Source organism: Colletes gigas, unplaced genomic scaffold, assembly GCF_013123115.1.
Source record: "Colletes gigas isolate AHSC1104 unplaced genomic scaffold, ASM1312311v1 Colletes_gigas_Sc00023, whole genome shotgun sequence".
Taxonomy (NCBI): domain Eukaryota; kingdom Metazoa; phylum Arthropoda; class Insecta; order Hymenoptera; family Colletidae; genus Colletes; species Colletes gigas.
Window position 1 is genome coordinate 1,609,551 of NW_025106652.1, and position 21,994 is coordinate 1,631,544.

Sequence of the window (21,994 nt, forward strand, 5' to 3'; positions counted from 1 at the left end):
TCCCTTGATAGAATTTCCTTGCCTGAGCTCTAGACTTTCTTGATATTGTAATACTTTATAATTGGCAGTAGGAGGACTGGAATACCCATCCATGTAACCGAAGGTAGTTATTGAACAGACATGTAACGTCCTTGACCGGCGGGAAAGCGACCCTGCTCGACCAATATTTTTCAATCTTGATAAGCGCAGTTATTCCGAGACCAATAACTCCCTGGCCGTAGTGCGCCATAGGGTGGAACACGTTCATGGCCTGCGGGGCCAAGAAGGTTATAAGGCTCTAGTATTGGGTACTCCATCAAGCGTTATTCAATGCTAATGAAAACTATCTGCATCTTGTGACAGTCGTCAATTCTTTTTCTTTCGCCTGGTAGACAAAGACAACTTGACTGTAAATTTAACCTACCACCCCCCTCTATAACAAACACTAGGTGGACTCGAGAGTCTATCTCTCAATAGTCCTGTCTGTCCGACCAAGATTCTTAAGGAGGTTAATATTTGCACCGCGTTATTTACACTTAAACTTTGCAGCAATTACGTAATACGTCGTGCTTCCTGCGCTCGAACGATAATTAGTCACGCTACGATCGTTGGCTTTAACGCGAAACTCTGTTATGCTTGTTAAAGAATCGTAAAGGCATCTCGAAGGCGTGTTAATGGAACAACAACTCACTTTGTGCAACATAACCTAATTCCTAACGCCTTGGGAAAGTGTTTGTTTTATATTTGTAATTTCCATAGCGTTCGTATATAGTTATTGGTACGGTGGACGAACTTGCATGGTCGGAGATAGTCTACCGAACCGTGGATTCGATTACTATTCGAGACCAGCAGGTGTTTCCTTTATTACGTGACAATATTGCGAACGCTTCTTGCGGGCAATAAAGCGCCTTAAGATCCCCGCCAGATGTCGCCGTGGGTGGCAGCGGCATATACGAGACCGAAATCTCAAATATTAGCGGATTCTCTTGCGCGGATAGAGAGGATGGGCACCTCCATGCTCTAATATCGTGGTTTTTTCCGCCCTACGGTGCTGCACGCCGCAACACGTGCGCCAAACGGCTTATAAAACTTCCGTGGAGCAAGGACATTGCGAATTGCGTCGTATCATCCCTATCGCGGACCGAAGAGATCACGTACAGTGATCTGGAAAGGGGAGAATACAAGGGAGGTCGATGTCAACCCCCTCCTTTTCAGATGAAAAACTTCCAGTTGACTAAATAATTTTTACCTCGCTTTATATGCACGTCAATTTTTTTGTTTTGATGGAATCTTGGTTTCGTATTGTTGTAGTTCTATGGATTAGTGGAGAACAATCTTGGTGCTAGTTGTATTATTTATGTTTAGGAGTAAGAGTAGTTTCAATATTGTATTGTATTCATTGAATAAATAGAAATCTTAGGCACATAAACTAAATCCATAGATCCTGGAACACAAATGTACTCATGTAATTGCAATAAGAACTTGCAAGATCGAATATAGCAGAGTTTAAATTCAACAACTAGTAATTATTACAGGTACAACATTCTTAATTTAGTATTTCAATTCATCAAATTAATTTATTTGTAATAGCTTCCGCCTCAACGGCAAAATGTCTAAGTTTGTCAAGAAATAGTTTTTATTGCTGTAGCTAGAAGAAACTGTCAACTTCTGAATTCTGTCACTGTAACACGTATATTTATACTTTTCTTTGTGCATAAACATAGTTTCACATTGCCTTAAGCTTACTCTACATTTACTTGAGCTTATGTACGTCGGTTTATTTAATAAACATAGTACAAAGCTTATTTTAATAATAAAAAAGAATGCACTATACATAGTATGAACGAATGCACCGCCATCTACGGCAAAATGCCCAAGTTTATCGAAAAATAGTTCGTTTCCTTCACCGCTAAATGCAGCGCCATTTGTTTACGATCGAAAAATATTTCAATTCTTATAATTAATATAAAATCACACTTTCATCAATTTAATTTATTTATAAAGTTTCATTATCAATGGCAGAATGCCTGACTTTGACAAGAAATGATTTATATTGTTGTAATTGTAAGACGCGTTTAACTTCTGAATTCCGACACTGTAACATATATGTTTCTACTTTTTAAACTACATTTACTTCAAATTATATACGGCCGTTTATTTAATAATCATATTCCAAAGCTCATTTTAATAATATCCCAGGGGTGGTATACGTATACCTGGTTTAGTGGTTTGCACTCCAGTCTGGAATATTGCGAAGGGGCCATCTAGTGCTAAGGAAAATGACGATGAGAAGGTTTCTCGACAAACTTGGGCGTTTCGTCGTAAATGGCGGTGCATTCGTTCATATTATGTATAGTGCATTCTTTTTTTATTATTAAAATAAGCTTTAGATTATGTTTATTAAACAAACCGACGTATATAAGTTCAAGTAAATGTTGATTAAGCTTTACCCAATATGAAATTATGTTCATGTACGAAGTCAAATAGAAATATATAGTCAGATTGGGCCACGTAAGTCCATAAGGTGTAAAGTCTACTCGTATACCTTGTCTATGGTTACAGTGCCGAATTCAGAAGTTGACCGTGTTTTGTAATTACAGCAATATAAAGTGTTTGTTGACAAAGTCTGGCATTTTCTTATTGTTGGCGAAGCTTTGTAAATAAATTAAATTGATGATAGTGTAATCTTATATTGACTAGAAGAGTTGAAAATATTTTTCGATCGTAAATAATTGGCGCTCCATCTAGCGACGAAGAACATGAACTATTTCTCGACAAACTTGAGCGCTTTGCCATAGATGGTGTTGAAATCTCTCATAAAAAAGAATTGTTTATTATTAAAAAAAAGTTTTAGACTAAGTTTATTAAACAAATGTAGATTAAGCTTAATGCTATGTGGAACTACAGATTGAAATTAAATTCTGTAAAGGTACAGACGCATGGTACAAAGCGCGCCGAATAGATTCCTCTCACCATGAGAGTCTCATGGTGACATCTGTCAAAACCGGAAGTGAAGCTTACGAGTGCATTGCCGTCCTTTTAACCGTTTTCCTATTTCTACCAACGTCCAGTTAATCTCTTTCGTCGAGTAAAGATTAAATATGTCTGTGGATCCTAACCTGTCACGACAGTTCTTGCACGCCTGTCAAACCGGAAACCTACCTAGAGTGGAAACCATTGTGTCAAAGTACGCCATTCAAGATTGGACAGTCTTCCAGCATTTCACTTCTGGCGACACTGCGCTGCACGTTTCCGTTCGAGAGGGTCATTTAAATATCGTTCGATATTTATGCGAAGCCTTCGTTAAACCAGACTTCAAAGTCGACGTTGCCAATAAAGATATGAAACGTCCCTTGCACGAGGCAGCGCAATTTGCACGCAGCAATGTCGTTAAATATTTAATTGCAAAAGGTGTCCATTTAAGAATCAAATAAATTTCGATGCCAATGTACGATTTATAAAATTACACTCTGCTTAAAGGCGCAGCTGTAAATGCTTTGAAGCGCGCCGACTGGACTCCCTTGATGTTGGCGTGTGTCAGAACCGGAAGTGAAGCTCGCGAGTGCATCGCTGCCCTCTTGGAAGCGGAAGCGGACGTATTTCTTCGAAACAAAGACGGTTGGACGTCTCTGCACATCGTTTGTCGTTCTGGTGATCGAAGTGCACTCAATTTATTATTAAAATCGTCGAACGAATCTATTTCTCGTATCGGAGATCGTAGCAACAACGGTCGTAGCGTCATGCATATTGCTGGTACTAATTTTTGTGACACTTTCATCATAGTTTGTTCTTAGGGAGAAAGAAAAAAGCTCATAACTTCGAATAATGTTAATAAGATAAGCAGAAAAAAGAGGCGAAGCAATTATCCTGTTACGCATTAAATGAAAATATAAATTTCAGTTACGGAATTAAATATTTCATAAAGAATTTAATATGTGACTGAAAATTAAGTCTTAGTTGGATCAGGGTTAAGCTACTCACATCTTACAGAGATTCGTTCTCCCTAATTTTAACTCTTCTTTCATTTCTAATTATTAACCACAGTCGCCATGTTAAAACGATCAATGCATTACAAAATTTAAATGATACAGCTTTCCATGGTCACGAGGGCATAATCGAAGAACTCGCTACGATAGACCCGAATTTAGCGAACGCCCGAGATTCTTCGGGACATACTCCTCTTCACGAAGCGATAAAAGGAGGCCATCTTGCCGTGGCGGAACGTATCATCGAATTGAGGGCTGACGTACGAGCGACAGACAACGTTGGTCAAACAATATTACACGTAGCAGCTTTGACCGGAAACACCGATGCAGTTCGATACATTTTAAAAAACAATTTAATCGATATTCATACCGAAGCATTGTTTAACGTGACACCATTGGTCGCAGCTCGAAGGAGCAACCATACAGACACCATCGACTGTTTGACGGAGTTTGGAGCTATAAAATAAAATAAAATGTTTGGTTCTTTTTATATACAAGGCGTTTTTTTATCAGGGAGAAGTGGAAAATGTGTTGTTACTTATTATTCTCCATAATCAAGTATTTTGTTCTATTCTATAACGTTTTTATATCTATATTCTAGGGGGTGATAGGGTTAAATATATTGTTCTTTGAAATAAAATATCTTTTGCTTCGCTATAGTGACCAAAGACGCGCTACAATTACATGGGACACATTAAAAATGAATATTCCACAGATCTGTGGAGCCACGGTTGTAACCAAACAATATGGTGGCAACAGAGTCTCAATTAATTTGAACCCTTGGAGCAATAGGTATCTTGCTCTAGCAACGATCTAATTTCTATCAGAGATATTCGAACAATCGATTTAGAGAGACAAAGACGAGTCACCTTTTATTCAGAGATTGGTACACATTTATTTATCCTTTTTTTCCTGTATCAGACAGTCTTAAAGAAGCATACAAAAATGAAGAAACGGAGGCTCTTAGTAGATCGGAGATACCTAGATTTTACAATTCTTCTTGTTCAATATTTTTCTTCTTCGTCCTCTTCGTCTTCCGCTGTTGTGCTCTTCGGTCTTCCCCTTCTTTTCGCTTTTGTTCGGTCAACGTGCGCAGGCAGGCGATGGATTCACGGGAAAAAACTTACGGTTTCGCGTTCTTGGAACGTGTCCGCGTTACGGTTACCATTGAGTATATCACTTACGAAGAGAACATAAACGGTAAAGATCACAGAATTTTCACGAATTCTATAGATCGCTGCCGCTGCGTTTTCGTGTCTTTGGGTAAAACGGTTTAGAAAAAAGCCGATTCGAAAAATATTCCGACACTTTCAAGAGGTTGATGAGCTGGTGGATCCGGAGGGCGTGGGTGGTTACTGGACTGAGAGACAGGGTTGGTTTGGCGTTGGTCTGTGTGTGTGTTTCTGTTCTCGCGGATCGACTCTCTGCGATCGATTCGACATCCATTCTCTGCTCCGATGCTATCTTCTTTTTTCTGCGCGGGAACGGAAGCTTATGGCTCGCTAAGTATTAAATGTAACGTTTGTTGCAGGCGGGGGACGAACAGGGTAGGGGGAAAAGTAAGGAGAAGGTACAGTAGGTACGATCGAAAGAAACGTATCTCGAGATTGGACAGGTGTGTTCGATCAGAGAGAAGATCAACGCCTGTTTCGTGAAAGAGAATTTAGGATAGAGAGATAGAGGAGTACGTGTGTTTGTGTGTATCTGAGGGATTGAGCTGAGACAGGGAGGGAGAAGGATATTTATATTTATAAAACGGCTAAGGATAAAACATGCACTGTATATCTGTCCATCTGATTAATTGTTGCACATTTTCATCTTATTCTCCTTCCGTCATCACGCATGTTTACAGTCGCTTGTTCGATCATTTTCCCCTAACGTTTTTCTCGTAACGGTATCCTAACGCACGGACGAGTGCTCGAGTTTCTGTTCTTGTTATCTCGTCGAACCTACGGTTCATTCCTTTTCCTTTTGTGCTCTTAATGTCTCTTTAGTGGAGTCGTTATAAATATCCAATGATTACTTGGGCTTTTCATTTAATATTTTACTTCCTCGCTTAATTTATGTACACATTAACTAGTTACGTTTGGGACTTAAGTTAACCGCCTCACGCATACCGCCGTCACGATTAATAGTCACTGTAATATTCACTACTTACTAGTAACTTGTCTTATCTAGTGTATTTTTTCTTCTGTTCACATTAATCGTTTGGGTCGCCTCCCAACCTCTTGCCTCGTCACGTCTCATGCACACGCAACACTCTCTCTTCGCACCCTTTCGCACTTACGCGCTTTCTCTTCCACACTCTGTCCTTATTCTTTCTTTCCGCGCGTTTTTCCATTTACAATTACAAGTGTTCAACATGTACAAAGCCCTATTTACATTATGTACACCTTGCTTCGAGAGTTTCCCGACGATAAACGCTCCTAACCCCAGCTTTCACACGCGACAAACCTTCGAGAGGCGTGACAATACCAATGTGTGTGTGTGTGTGTGTGTACGTGTTTGTGTGTTTTTATGTGCTCTTTCTTCTTTTTTTTTCCTTCAGTGGCCCGCCGGTTGCGCCGTTATCGATGCAAACGAAAAGGGAATAAAACATACCACGACGATACACATAATCGTAAATCGGTTTGCCCCTATATTCACCAGGCACAGTGTGCTCGAAGTTTGTCCCCCGTCTACTTGGCTCGTACACCTTTTCTTTCAAATAACCCTCTTATCTCTTTCTGATCACGATAAGTCGAACGGATGGAATGTGGCTGCGTTTTACGATTCTATCTGGCAGTAGTCGTTTCGGTGGGCAAGACCATTCGCAAAAAAAAATATTATAGAACTGGCTGGCTGTGAGGAAACTGGTCGTTGAAAAATTTGCGTCCAGTGATTCGCGTTCACTCGAGCGCGCGTCGAACAATTGAAAATCTTAAACAGTTAAAGAGAGATCGTCTCGTCGCGCGCCATGACGCATGTTGCGCCCGCGAGCAACGCACGGAGGACTTCCGGAGCCATCGAGCCAACCGTGTCCACTTCAGAACGGAAAATCCGAGTCTCTCGAGCTCCACCAATTAATTAATTTGCGTCTCTGGACATGACACGTTGACCGTCATGACAGGTTTCCTTTCGGAATGTTCTGAATGTTATTTTAATTGTCAATCTACCTTTGCCAATCGACTGGATGTCAACGGAAATTAATTCGAATACTAAGCAATAATAAAGATTGTAAAATTGATAAACTGGTCACCAGGGGACCAACATGGCGGTCAACGCGCTTTTGCAAGTATCCGTAACGCGACTCAGCGGCTCTAATTGACTCGAAAAATGCCTCGCGAGTCGCTTTGAACGAGAACGAAGGAATGTACAAGTGTAACGAAGATTGTTGCAACGTGGATTTGTAAATAGGGCGTTTCGAGGACTTCCGTGGCGATGGCGCGCGACGATCGAGTAAAAATTACGGTAGTTACGGACACGGAATCGAGAATTTTTCGAGGTTCGAAGAAGGATGGACGCTCGTTCCGCCTCGACACCGTGGACAAAGACGGCTCGCCAGATTGTTCTCGATCACGCTAAACGCTTGTGCGAAGGGCCTATTGGAACCAAGATACCGTGAACGGGTTTCTCGCGATGCCAGAATGAGCAAAATTACGTTTCGCGCGCAATAATCGGAGGAAACGTTTCGTACGCTAAATATAGGTGGTACCCTTAACGCTGATTATCGCTATTTTTTATAATTCGCCTATAGACTTAGTCGCCTTAATGTACGATTTGCCGGGGAGAAGGATCACGGCCGGCCCGGCTGAGCAGAGAAATAAATTAAAACGATGTGTAAACGTTGTTGCACCGCGGAGAAAGAGTATGTTGAGTTCGTTTGCGCGCTTGGATATTTGCCACAAAAACGAGAACACGTAGTTCTGACAGGGATCATAGACGCAACGATTTGTTACAACGAGAACGGGCGAACAACGAAACCAAACTATAGATTCTTAAACCGACTAATTTACGAACGAATCTGAAATTTTTGTTCGTCATTCGAAAGTAAAATTTGCCCGACTCTGACGATTAGTGGTTCGTCGATTGCAGCATCAAGGTTGTGCAAATTATTCTAAAATAATCGTGTCTATGGCTTCTATATGAAGAACTTTAAACGATCAAGATCCAGGAAAGAGATTTTGTTCGTGAAAACTAGTCGATCCAACATATCTCTTTCCCCCAGTCACATCGGTCCGGGAAGAATACCAAGAGCTGGAGCTCTGCGTCCGTCCGCGGATTACGGTTCTTCCACTCGTCGACGAAGGGTCATCTTTGCAAGCATAAAATTTTCGCCATCCTGAACCGGACGATCCAGGGAGAACGGATCGATCGAACGTCAGCGAAAACGATCGCGAGATTCCCGATCGTCCGTACCACGAAGAAAAAAAAAGATAATAAACACGATCGCTAATTATACATTAGATAACACTCACGGATGATAAAAAATAAATAGCGCGCGGGTTCCCTTAGTTACACATTAGATTACGCGGTTACGACATATACCTTTTTGTTTTTTAAAAAATAGTAAAAAACAGTGACTAAGTTTTCTTCGCTTTTTCCAACGTCGCTCGGAAAATCGCTTTGTATCACTATGTATATATGTATATATATATATATATATACCCGCTCGTTTGCAGCTCTTTCTGCACACACTTTCTTCTTTTCGAGTTTTATGTATATATATATACATATAATATCGTTACTGTATACATACATATACATTTATATATATATATATATATCATTTTTTTTTTTATTTATAAAAATAACATTCTGGGACTAAAACGTAACCAAAGCAATGTACAATGAGGAGCTGGCTGGGACGACCGATAAAGGTACTCTAGCCGTTTGCCCTGCGTTATTCGTTTCCGTTTCTAGACGTTTTCCTGTCCATTTTTCTTCGCCCGACGAGACTCGCGGAATGGGCACGTTCCTTTCTTTGCGTCGGAACTCGAGGATTTATTCCGCGAATGCGACGACATCGCCGCCATTTTCGGTAGATCGCGAATGTTCGTCTCGAGGAGCAACCATCTACGGATGCGACCACTAAAAATACAATTGCGATACTGCGATTAATTAAACGTTACTCGGCATTCTTTCCCGCTGCGAGGGCCAGCAACTCGCGATATGTCACTAACGCTGTCACCGCGTCACGACCGACGGTCGAGACCGTTTTTAAAAGCAGAAGCAAGCTTCGGGATCCCTTTATCGCGTCGTCGCCGATTCCCATCGGGGATCAAGATCGGAGCCTTCGTCGATCCCCGCGGCCCGTCAACGAAGAAACACGACTTCCTTGCGCCCGTCGATGAAACCATTCTCCACCCACGTCGATATGTCTGCTGATCAGTGCTTCATCACTGAACCACGGTTCCACGACCGTCGAGTTATCGTTCTTTTTCGCTATGTCGGCGAACGCTACGCCTCGTTCTCGTTAACTAACAAAGACCAGGGCCAGGCAACGAAGGTTCCTCGATCGTTACGCCCACGAGGATCGGTTTCGAGGAGTTCCGTTTACCAGAAAACGCGTTGCTTCGTGGATCTAGCAATTTACACGGCGGTGGCTGGCGACTTGAGAACGCTTCGCAATTTACGGAACGAACGTGATCGACGTTTCGTAGATGAAATTTTTTGCTAAACGAGTGGTACACACTGAGAAGCATGTAAAATGATACCCAATTAGTACAATTTACTTTTAGCTTATACAAGTATTTTTAACATTTTGTTATATCGTGTCGTAACCGGGGACAATAACCTAAGACCGCTCGGTTAACTACCAAATGCAAAGCATTTATGTCGACACTGTTGTTGTTAGTATGGACGAAGGAATATTACTTTTGAGCAATGAGATCAGACGAAAGAATTGACGAGGGATATTGATATTTGGCTAAACAACTGAATATTTTTAAAACAGTGTGTGTCTCAAGGTATGCAATTTATTTTTAACACCGGTTCGATCGATAACATGTCAAAAGGAAAGTGACTTTACAAAACAACTGTTGGAGGAGCTCGAATTCTTCGTTGAATTTCCGAAGCTTATCGTTACAAAATAATTAAACAATTTCGCAACGAGGCGGCGATCTAAAATTAGTATTCGGAACATCGAGAGGTTTGAACGTGATAGATCGCGTTGCAAATAGGAGCTTACTACCAAACGCAGTAGAAAATTACATCTAAAATTCATTAAAAGTCATCGTTAATGATTTTCAGTAGATTCAATAATTCTAAAATTACTAAATTAGGTTTCTCATAGTAGAAACCTATGTTTGACGATGTTTTAAACGAAGAAAGATCTTCAAAATGTGTAAAGTCAACTGTGAGAGAGGTCCAGAAAGATTTATAAACATTTAAGGTGTAATGACACTACAAAATCTTGGTCTTATTCATGGGATTAACCCTAGAACATCAACGTATCGCATCCAACGATAATATTTGTGTTTACCATTTTCTTTATAGTGTAGTTTTTAATTTGTTTAAAATATTTGTAGTCTGTAAGGCTCGAGGAAAAATCCAAGCCGTTCTATGTTAAAATGCGTAATGTTTTACGAAGGTGATATCAATTTGAAGAGACATTGGGTGTATATACATGTATTTCCTACGTTGAAGTTGGTGTTGTAGGATTAATATATACGAATATACATATATTCTGTTTGTATTTACAAGTAATCGAGAGAATCGAATTCTACAAGCCGATAGTAACTTTTAACGTACGAATTCAAGGTTAAATAATTTTTAAGTGAGCGAGATCAAGGACTTTCCATTGCGTCTTCCCGAGATTTCAATCCTGTATTGACGTTACACATTGATACATATAATAAACATAGGGAAGTCAGACGTTTAAACGAACTCTATTCTATTACTAAAGATGAATAGAATAATACTCTAGTTGAGCTTTGCCGCGATTTAATTGACTCGATTCCACGTCGCGAGGAAGTAATTCGTCATAATGTCGGAGCAACGCATTGCTAACACTCTAACTTTCATTTTATCTGACTCAAGTCTTTATTTATTTTATTCGTTTAATCCGTACTAATAATATTAACTCGATTTGGTCTTAAGTAGTTGTCCGCCATTAGGATGATAATATATAACAAGGTGCTAAAAATATTTGAATTTTAAAAACTGACAATAATGTTATATTACTACTATATTACACAATACTCAACGTATGCAGGTTGTGCTGAAATCGATGGTCCAAAATTCGGGCACGCACGGTACTCGTCGAAGTAAGCGAAAAAGTGTTAAGAAATATGAGTCTAGAGGCCAATACTTTCCGAATTATAAAGATAATTTTTATTTATAGCAGTTATGTCGATGAACACCTCAACAGATTTATCGAGGTTTGCACATGCTCAAGAATCCGTATAATACTCATCAAAAGAAGCAAAAAACTCTTAATAAACATTGATCTAGAATTCAATAGTTTCCGAGTTACAAGGCATGTATTATAAGGCAGTTATCTCGAGTGTCCTCTTCGATAACCATTATGTCAGTTTCTCTGGTCGAGAAACGAGGGAAAATCCTAGAATTCTTCGGGCATATGCGAACTACAACAGAGTAGTACGAAATACAATTTCCCCTTAAAACTCCAAAATCATTGACTTCCAGGCCTCCAGTCTCCTAACGTTTTCTCGCCTACTTCGATGACTACTATATCTACCCAACATCTGCACCATAATTTTCGTCACTGTACAGCTAGCAAGTTCGCGAAGATTCGAATTCACGATCCGCGAGTCACGTTCGTCCCTTGAACTACTCCACGCCCCCAATCGCCGGTTGACCGCCGGAAACCGATTTCGGCGACTCAAGAGGACTCGTCACGTTTAGTCGTTTGCCGCGGTGAGCATCGACGTTACAACGACGACTTACTCTAAACAAGAGGTCCGCTATTTTTGTTAGTCCTATCGATACAGAATTCGATCGCGCACTCGCGCGGTCGACCCGCGACGGGACACGCATCCGTCGCGGTCTTCGGTTCACCGCGGAAGAAACAGCGAACAGAAACGAAGTCAAAGGTGGGCCGCAGTTTGATCGTTATGGCTGGAAACACGGTGTCCTCGTTTGCGTTTTGAGAGAGCGGGCTGGCTGCTCCCCGGTGTCAGGGCTGGTCCGTAGGAGCTGGGACCGGTCTGTATTCACGGCAAGGACTCCTCGATCGACGTCAACGACGGCGAGGAGCGTGTCGGTCGTCCGCGCGCGGGAAGACGAAGACGACGGGATCCTGCCGCGGCTGACGCGTCCTAACACTCGCTGTAGGATGGCGGCGGCATCCCGCGGCCGGTGTACATATCCGTCTGCGGCTGGAGGTGACAGACGACGGTGTGCCCGTCCAGGACCGCGACCGTTCGCGTGTGATCCTGTTGAGGCGGTATACCGTAGCTCGCCGGAAGACGCGGCAGCTCGCCGCGCTCGTACCTGGCCTGCTGCTTGCGCATCTTCTCCCAGCAGGCGTTCAGAGTGCGCTCGACCGCGGGGCTGTACTCCGATGGGTCGTAGTGGATGTTCCCGCGGTCCGTCGGCGTCTGTCCGTAGTGCACCAGGTTCCGGTCGGTGGCGGGCGAGTACGGTATCAGCGGCCTGTGATCCCCGTAACTCCTCGACGACTGTCTGCTCATGTCGCTCTGTCTCCTACCGTCCTCGTCCGACATGTCCGACACCTGGATTTCGCCGCCACCGCCGCCCCCGCGCTCGATCTCCTCGTAAACCGGATCGTCCTCGTTCGCCAGGCCCCGCGGAAGGTGCACGTGCTGACCGTGGTGGCCGTGCAGCTGATGGTGCACAGGCCCGTTCGCGCGACCGTCGATGATCTCCGTGTACGTGTGGTTGTACGGCATCGCCGCGCGTCTGCCGCCCCCGCCGCCGGTTGTCCTGTTGCCGCTGATGTCGTTCGTCTCGTTCATGCCTCGCGCGCCGCGGTTCCGTCCCGAATGGCCCAGCGTTAGGGTGTTGTGCGTCCTCGGCGAGTCCTCCTGCTCGGAGCCGCCGTGCCCAGAGTCGCGGGAGTACGATTTAAAAGAAATGTTCTGCGGGAAAGACAGATTTGTTCAGACATCGCGGGACTTCCGGTTGTGGTAAGTCTGGGGAACGGGGAGATGATGCGACTTGGTATCTCGGAGAAAGCTGCAACGACGCGGACGACGATCTTTGCGACTTCTTTGTTACTGATACTTTTCTAGGTCTTCCTTCCTAGTTTTGTGTCTTTTTAATGTAAACAAGGGGGGTACACATAGAATTTAAGACAGTGCTAAGCAAAGAAATTATAATACAGGGTGGCCCACGCAACTAGTGCAGCTTTATAGCTTCCAAAATATGAGTTGCACAAGAAAATTTTGTATACAAAAATTGCATGGTTTAAAGTGAGTTTATTTTTTTAAAGTTGGAGGCGTTTCGAAGATTTGAATTATTACTATATTTTTATTTCAAAATATGGAATACTATCGAATTCTGAGTAAGATGATATTGACCTTTGTTAGCCCTAATCCCAATAACTAACAAGTAATTTCATTTCGAATTCTTGACAGTTTTCTTCACGTAATATCAAATAATGAGTAATAATAACTAATGACTAATTTCACTTTATTTCTTGATATTTTTCACTGTTCTACAGAAATCTATCATAAGGTTAAGTCTCCAATTTGATATTACGCGAAGAAAATTGTCAAGAAATGGAGTGAAATTACTCGTTAGGTATTAGGTTTAGGTCTAATAAAGGTCAATACTTTTATACTCAGAATTCAATATTCTTCCATATTTTAATATAAAACATATAGCACTCTATTTAAATAGAGCTTTGGAAATTACGAACGTGGTACAGTAATGATTCTTAAAATGAACACGTGTTTCGTAAGTTGAACATTTCTGTCCCTCCCAACTGGAAGGATTCTCCTTGAAGGCAGCGACGCCTCCACTGTACGAAAAATGAACATACCAACCCCTGAGCGATGTTCATTTTATGAATCATCACTGTATTTATGATTCTAATAAAGGATAAAATTCCAAAAGAGATGAAAACTTAATGGGTGTATTATCCTACTAGAAATCAAAGGGTTAAAGTGGAGAATATATTGTCGCATCAACTGTTTGGTTATTAGCGACTAGACTATTTTAGACAAAAGTTTGTATTCTTTTATGAACTTGCTTGTACCACTGAATATTTCTATTTGTAAGTAAATTGTATATCGTTGATTGTAACATTACATAGAAGTGCAAGGTCTTCGTCCGCCCGTCGTGCATGGGTCGAAAAGGGAGAGCAGCGCCGAGGATTATCCTCGGTGAGCTCGAGAACGTATCACAAAATCCATGAGCTCGCATGCATGGGTCGACGAAACGAGTGAGAAAATTCCGTACGTGCTGTATGATATGTACAAACGCTATTTGGTCATCGACACTTTATAATCCCATTCTGTTTTCTACTGAACGTAAAAGTAAAACACACACAGACCGATCTACGCGTCCCGCATAAAGAAAACACGTCTACCCTTAAGGAAATGAACTCGGCGTTGTAGTTTAGTGTAGAACTCGGGAACAAAATTCTACGTCGTTGCGATCGACACCGTGCCAACGCCTCTGTAAAACTCCATCAACGAAACATGCAGAATGGAAAAGAAAATTGTTGAAATTTTAAAGTCATCCTCGATAAACTCGAAACGAAGTTTAAAAACAATTGCACGCTTTCTAAATCATTTTTTAGGAAACATATAACTCTTCGGAGATTTAAATTCTTTGCAAATAAGTATCTCTCATGCTTTCGTCGTTGAACACTGACGTTCACCGATGTCGATTGAAACGAACGACCTCGTTGTAGGCGAGAACGGAAAAAAGGGGCACGTATTTCATCCGGGGGGCATTTTTCCCCACACCTCCATGCTTCCTCGGATCGGTCGGGTCCCGTTGAACCCTCGTGAGGTGTTTCTCTAAGTGTGCAAAATGTGTTTCTAGGTGCTTGTGAAGACGAACAGTGAGAACGGAAACAGAAAAACAAAAAAATGGCACACCATGCAAATCGATAGAAAAAGAAACAGTGACAGAACGATAGTTGAGAGAGAAAGATAGTGTTCGATCGAGGCAAACACGACACGAGCGAGTGAGTGTGCGAGCGTTAGCTGCGGTGAGTTAGTTACCTTCCACATGAGGTTTTTGTTAAGGTGGCCCCAAGTGGCGGTGGCAGATTTGGGGATATTGGGAGCTGAGGGTAAGAAGGCGTGACGGGCGTACGGCAGGGTGGCCACGATGTGAGCCTCTGTTGGAGAGGATTCACCTGCCACTGTTACTGCCGGTTGCCTATCGACTATCGCCCAGCTTCGACCGGACGCCAGGTACTGTAAAAATCGAACCATTCGCCGTTCCCTCTTAACCCTTCGTTTACTGATTCGTTGTTTTGAAATGGGTCGAATCGGTGTATGCGTGTAGACAGAATCGCCTTTCGGGAAGAGTCTTAACCCTCCATCACGTGTATTTTAATTTATCCTTAAGAAAATAAACCATTGGTTACTTGTACGTCCTAGAAATTTATCCGAAGTCTATAAAGTTTCTTGCAATGGAGGATTAAGTCACTTTTTTGATCGCCATTTTATTAGAATAATATATTCGTTAAAAACTGTATTTGAATAGGTGAAATTTTGTATGAGGATGAAATATTTTCATTCGACGTGTGGGAATGTGGCTCTCGAGAACGCTGGAGATGTTAATCCTTCGGTACTTGTACAGGATATTATTTTGATTTACTAGAATTCAAATATAAGTATCCTTTAAATCTTAGGTAAATCAATAAGTTTTAATTATGTAATAACAGTGGACTGTTACAGTAATCCGTGTAAGAATCTGTCGAATTACGAAACAGCAACTGAACAAGGGGTTACTGGATCTGTTGGAAACGTACTTGCCGAAGCCACTACTCGATTATACTAACCGTAACGTAACAGCTGTTGCAGGTAACCAGTAAACAAAGGGTTACTCGAGTCTCGCGAAACCTTTGGACAAAACACCTTGCTCCACCGATCAGTTCGAATCCTCAAGTCCTTAAAAATACCCGGAAAATTCTATTTCGGGCTAAAACACTTTATTCTACTGTAAGTTAGACTCGTCTAAAGGAATCTTCAAAAATATATCCATCGAAATTAGTCACTATTCCAAGCTACGTAAAAAAAATGCAATTTGCATTTCTGGAACAAAACACCTTGCTTCACTGTTAGTCAGACTCATCTAAAAAAATCCTACACGAAATTTATATAGATAGCTATTACGAACTACTTTAAAGAATGCAATACTCTTCGAAGATACAAAATTGCATCGTAAAATTTTAATTTGCATACGTCCCTTCGCTATTCCGGAATTATTCTAAAAATTCAGTGGAAATTCCTTTAATCCTTTGATGGAATCGTGATCGAAGCTCGTTAAACCGGCAAAACGCGCATGCTCGCGAAAATGGCGCGTTCGTGAAGACGGGATTAGCAGGATTTGGGCGCGCCACAGTTAAAAGAGGACCTACTCCGCCTCGTGCAACGCTTTGGAAGCGACACGGGAGATACGGAGCCAGCAAATCCGACGGTATCTCGCGGAGCTGCGATGCTCGCCGGAAGCGTAGCGGATTTAACTCGTACACGGGGCAAAATGGACGACGTAACGGGCTGAGATACGCAACGTCAGCACGCACACCTCGGCCGCCATCGCGCCCGCGTGTTTGTCCCTGGACGAACGACACGTGATCCCAGCCGTTTTCGCGGACAGGTCACGCGAGAACCGCGGGAGGACTTCCGGTCGCCGGGTGGTTGGCAATTTTTCCGTTCTCGCTCGAGAACATCGCGCGACGTTAATTTTTGGCAATCTAGAACTCGCTTCTTGTTCTTCTCTATAAAATCATTATTAGAATTTAAATTTTGTAAGCGATTAAAAGAAAGGCAGACTCCACGAAATACAAAATGAAGAAAACTGATGTTTAGTGGTTCTAAAATTAGCAAAAATTTGTTCTAGCATAATTCAAATATTGAATGATTCATGGACGTATGATAAATAATTCCTTTGTTCGGAGATGAATGCTGGTAGCGCGAGTAAAGTGAACGTTTTACCAAATAGAACTAATAGTCCCTTCCAGGATGGAGAATTTTTTGTTTCCTAGTAGGTAGTTGGGATCTTTCTTTCTTCCATCTATACATGGATTCAGCGATGGAAATTCGCGCGATCGGATCACAGGGCGGCGTCAGCGTCAAGTGCACGGTGCACGGAGATTCTTGCAGATAATACGACGGGGATTGTAAAATGAGACGTTTCAAGACATCCTGCCGTACCGTTGATCCTCGATCTTATTGAGGAAGGTTTCCTCGAAGTCTACGATTATCAATTTTTTCCTTTTCCTCGCCAAGTAATGAAACGGTGGAGCAAGGTGCGACACGAATGGTATCGTCGGCGCGAGGGAACGAGTCTTCCTTGTTTTCTTACTGTTCCGTAACGAGGTAACCGGCTCCTAGTTCAGTGCAAGGCTGACACATAACCGGTACAAAAGACTGGGTCGTCAGTTGCGCACAGGAAACAGCATAATATCGATCATCGTTAGAGCAATCGATCGGTCCGTAAATAAAATTAATATCGCGAAACGGAAATGCCATTGCAACACGCAATTTTCCATGCTACGCTAATTACATTAGAATGTCCCAGAAAATATTGCGCAGTTTAGTCGTTTTGTTGTTATGTTTAAACCGTCCATCGAAACGAACGTGCTTATTAATGGCTCGAGAGCTGGTTTTGCCAGCCTTGCATTCGTTCATTTTTAGAAAAGTTAGCGGGAAAAAGTGATGCACACTGTACCAATAATTTTATATTCCGTTGATTTATCCAAAGTGAGACTAAATAGAGATTTCCTGGTCATTTTTAATCCTTTGCACACCAATGTCGCCGTTACGGCGACATACACAATATGCGTCACAGCTTAATTCTTAATTATGGGGCACACATACTGGATTAACGAAACAATTTTAATTTAAATCATGTATGAAGTTTTAGGAATTCTGTGCATTATATTAAAATATTATTCAAAGATTTTTTTTCTTATTACTGGAAACAAATAGTACTGTACTTCAGATTATAAATCATCCATTTCAGTTTTTTGCAAACAAAAGACTCAACATAGTGTGATTTTTAGAACAATGGCAGAAGACCATATACATCACCAAGCTTGAAACTATTTACTTTTTGTATTTTTCAATAACTAACTTTTTAACATGGAAATATTTCCTGGGACATAAAATACATTAATCTAGTCTTTAACAAACAAAACAAATGACAATTTCCAGTTAATTTTGGTGACCATCTTTGATACATCTACAAAATAAATTAACGATCAAAAATACAGTTATTTAAGGAACATTAATCTTCAATTAGATCAAATTAATTTACACGCAGCACGAAAATAAATCTCTAACTTATTGATACGTTCGAGGAATAAAATTGCACATTTTACCAGTGGTAATAGTATGAATTCCAATATAAAACACGTAGAAATACCGTGTATATAAATTATCCCCGTTCGTTAAAGACTAGAGTATATAGTAATTGTTTTCTGGAACACCCAAATCGAGTCCCCACGGAGACTTGAACGCGCGATTAAAAAGCAAGCATCGTCCACAAGGACGAGACAGATCGTTAGAGGCTTCGGCGATCCGTGTTGGCCTAACTCGCGCCTCTCGAGTACGCACCTGGTGTTAATTAGCAAAACGCACGGAGCCAGGGGTGAGAGAAAAAAAAAATAGGAAAAAAAAAGACGTGTGTGTGGAGAGCGAAAGTGACTGTCCAGCGTGTGTGTGTGCGTTGCGGAGGAGGTGTGAGAGAGACGTGACGGATTGGTTCGCGCGGATTTTTCTCGCCTCTATATATTTTTCCACCTGTCCTCACGGTTAAGTGACCGGTCGTGTACAGATGAGTGGTCTGAAGAACGTTGCGTTTTTTTTTTCGGGCGGTGAACTGAGCCTAACCGTTCGATCCGAGAACAACGATCTCGATCGGGGCATTAAGAATATCTCAAATATGTTTTTTAACACGTTCACTGGCCCACGTACGAATCAGAATAATTTTGAATAAATTGGCCATACGTGAACGGCCATATTGGCCATTTGTTGTAATGATAATATTATCTATTTTTTGACATCGAACGTGTTAAAAAATTAGGATCGCCTCCAATCGAACGGTCGTTCGGCTGCAAGCGGCTTAAAAGTATTTTGGGACTGTGCAGGCAGAAATTGAAGAACCAAACTAGTAAAATAGTACTTTTGCCAATTTACGACGGCTTTAACCCATTGATGTCTGGATCTTTTATCTAGATCGTTTACAAATTTTTTCTCCTGCTTTTTTGGTGAAATTTAGTCCCTTTATTTTCTTGACTTTTTATTCATCGAAGTATTTCTAGTTTTCTTAGGTGATGTAACTATGTGTAATTATTATAGAAAACGGAAATTATAATTAATTCTTAGGAAAGAAGTAGAGCGAAAACATACGATTATTGCATAGTTTCATAACTATAAATATTTCATACACATTTAAAAATATATATATATATAATAAATCTATTGACTTTGGAATATCATGTATTCGTATGTATATTTAAATTAGTTTATACTAATATAATCTTTTGATTGAAGTATACATATATGCACAACACACGTTTGCAAATATGTATATATTATACATAATAAAATTATTGATTTCGAAATATCATATATACTTAAATTAGTTAATATTAAAATAACCCTCTTCTTATTCTGCCTTATTCCCATCGGTTATTTAATTTTAATTTAGGTTCTTCGTAATAATTACAGATAGTCATATCACCAACGAGGCTCAAAAACATTTCAATGAATAAAAAATCAAGAAAATCAAGGGATTGCTTGAACAAGAAATAATAAGTTTATTTTTCCTCGACAAACAAGAATTAATCTTCAAGAAATTATTCGAATTTCTTAACCTTTTCCACTCGAATACTACAGAAAATTATGTGAAAAATTTGATCCACTTTGTGAATTAATAAATTGATGTATAAATGATCTAATTCTTTCTTTTCAAAGTAAAAGAAGTAATCGCACATTTTTCTTAGAAAATTCGACGAATTATCAAGCTGGCGAAACATTGAAGCAATCATCGAGTGCAAAGGGTTAACATCGAGACAAAAATAGACTGTTGTCAATGGGTTAATGATTCGTGAAAGATTCCTGGGTCGTATTTTGTGTCGCAGTTTAGAATTTCTTCGCATTCTGCCCACGCATTTAAGCGAGACCACATTCGCTCGTACATTACGAATCTTTCTGAACGTATACACTTCTTTCATTGTCCACGGAAATTTGTTTAAATTTATTCGCAGAGTAATTGCGTTACCGGTCGGCTCACGCATCGGTGCCTCGAGTAAAAAGAAGTCGATAAGCGACGAACAGGTTTGCGGGGAAGCCGTGACTAAACTTGCTAGAGCAGATGTTGCAAGATGGAATGTAGAAACTGTCCTTTCCTTCGGGCCTCGCAATAAAGACTGCTGACGTTTTATTGCAACTTTTTGCGCGTGTCATTGGACAGATTCTACAGATATCGAGGAGGAATTGTCTAAAAAAATCTTAATGAGATTTTTACGTTGACAAATAAAACTGACTTGTGCAGAATTTGTGTAGAATAAATACTCCGTTCAATGGAATAAGTAAAACTATTACCCTAGCAAATTTCTGATGTCCTACTCATTTATTAGATATAATCTTATGATTTTTGAGAGCAAAGAAATTATACTCAAATAAATTCGTAGGTATTTATAGTCGTCAGCAATATATTTAAATATTTAGACCTTCATATTTTGGTACTCATTGATGAAATATAGGTGTATTATTTTAAAAACTAGATTATGGATATGTATATATGTAATTAATGTACGATATGTTTTCATACAAACTCTTACAACCAGTAAGATATATTTATAATGACGTAAAAAATTATATACATATATTTGATCTGTTGATATACGAAGAAAAATATAATTCTTATTTTGAAATTTCCGCTTCTATAGAATCTAGAATATATAAATTACTTCTTAGGATGACATTTCTAACCGATGAGGACCAAAACGAAAGGGTCGAAAATGTTTTAATATATTGCTCGCGGATGCCTGCGAAGCAACTCTTGCAATTATTAAATTTTGCTGAAATTTATGTGTGTGTCAGGCTGATTTCACGCGAATCGGTCTCACGGCCGCGAGTCATTCTGCAGAAGTTGGACAGCAAGTGTATAGAAAAAACGGGCGAAAGGCTTGAAAGTATGGCGAACAGAGGTCGTCGGAGGCGCAGCTGCGAGGCCGATTCGTAAATCATCGATGTTACAGATTCGTTACGTCTCTCGCGCGTGTGCCGGGCGTAGAGAAGCGTTTCATTAACGATCCGGAACATCTGAAATAAATGGCAAACCGCGCGCGCGCGCGCGGCCCGCTGGGGACGTAGCAATAAAAGTAAGTACTCCGGTGAGAGGGGACGTCGGAAGGGAAGAGGGTACAAAGTAGCCAGCAACCGCGTTACACCAAACCCAGAGCCAGATAAGAAGCACGAAAATCACCATTTGTTAGTAGGAGGTCTTGCAAATAGTATGTTCGCGTGTCTACAGGTGGACAGAATCGAGCGAGAGAACGTGCCTGGTATTTTCCGACCGTTGCTTACCGCGATGAATTTGCTTGTTTCGTTCCCTTTCGTCGCACTCGGTTCTGCGACCATTTTCTCGGAGAAATGTACCAACTTCCCGGACGGTGGAGAAAGAACATTTATTCTAAAGTTCGAGTTACCCCGCAATGAGCGATAAGAGAGATAAGAAAATGATTCTGCGTTCAAAAACAAATCGAAAACTTGGGATACAATTTTTCTGTACGGGGCTTCGTCTTCGAGAAAATTGAGCTTTAACATTTTTGGAGCACACGAGCGATTTACTAAGCTTCTATTGTTAATTTTATATACAGTTCCTATCAGTACAATAACAAAATGATTTTGTATTCAAAAGTAAGTCGA

At 40.9% G+C, this 21,994-nt stretch overlaps 2 protein-coding genes across 6 annotated transcripts in view; one reads left to right on the top strand and one right to left on the bottom strand.

Annotated features, from left to right (window-relative positions):
• Positions 1-2,903: 2,903 nt before the first annotated feature.
• LOC122401251 (ankyrin repeat domain-containing protein 16-like) lies at positions 2,904-4,468 on the top strand. Its single transcript, XM_043403273.1, has 3 exons — positions 2,904-3,390; positions 3,460-3,732; positions 4,071-4,468. The coding sequence occupies exons 1-3, from the start codon at positions 3,081-3,083 to the stop codon at positions 4,430-4,432; spliced, it is 945 nt and encodes a 314-aa protein (XP_043259208.1). The 5' UTR covers positions 2,904-3,080; the 3' UTR covers positions 4,433-4,468.
• A 4,300-nt stretch (positions 4,469-8,768) lies between these two features.
• LOC122401259 (latrophilin Cirl-like) overlaps positions 8,769-21,994 on the bottom strand; it is a 544,259-nt gene continuing 531,033 nt past the window's right edge. For 3 of the 5 annotated variants that reach the window (XM_043403286.1, XM_043403284.1, XM_043403285.1), the window contains 2 exons: positions 15,107-15,304; positions 8,769-13,009 (listed from right to left, as the gene is read on the bottom strand). In XM_043403286.1, coding sequence (XP_043259221.1) covers positions 12,227-13,009; positions 15,107-15,304 — 981 coding nt within the window. In that variant the 3' untranslated portion in view covers positions 8,769-12,226. The remainder of the gene's footprint in view (positions 13,010-15,106; positions 15,305-21,994) is intronic. The other 2 variants (XM_043403287.1, XM_043403288.1) reach the window with 2 other exon arrangements.

Bases quoted from the DNA above. Each gene is read 5' to 3' on its own strand.
- LOC122401251 (XM_043403273.1), top strand. From the start codon at position 3,081: ATGTCTGTGGATCCTAACCTGTCACGACAGTTCTTGCACGCCTGTCAA. The intron at 3,391-3,459 runs GTGTCCATTTAA...CTCTGCTTAAAG, and splicing joins TAAATATTTAATTGCAAAAG to GCGCAGCTGTAAATGCTTTG. The intron at 3,733-4,070 runs GTACTAATTTTT...TAAATGATACAG, and splicing joins TAGCGTCATGCATATTGCTG to CTTTCCATGGTCACGAGGGC.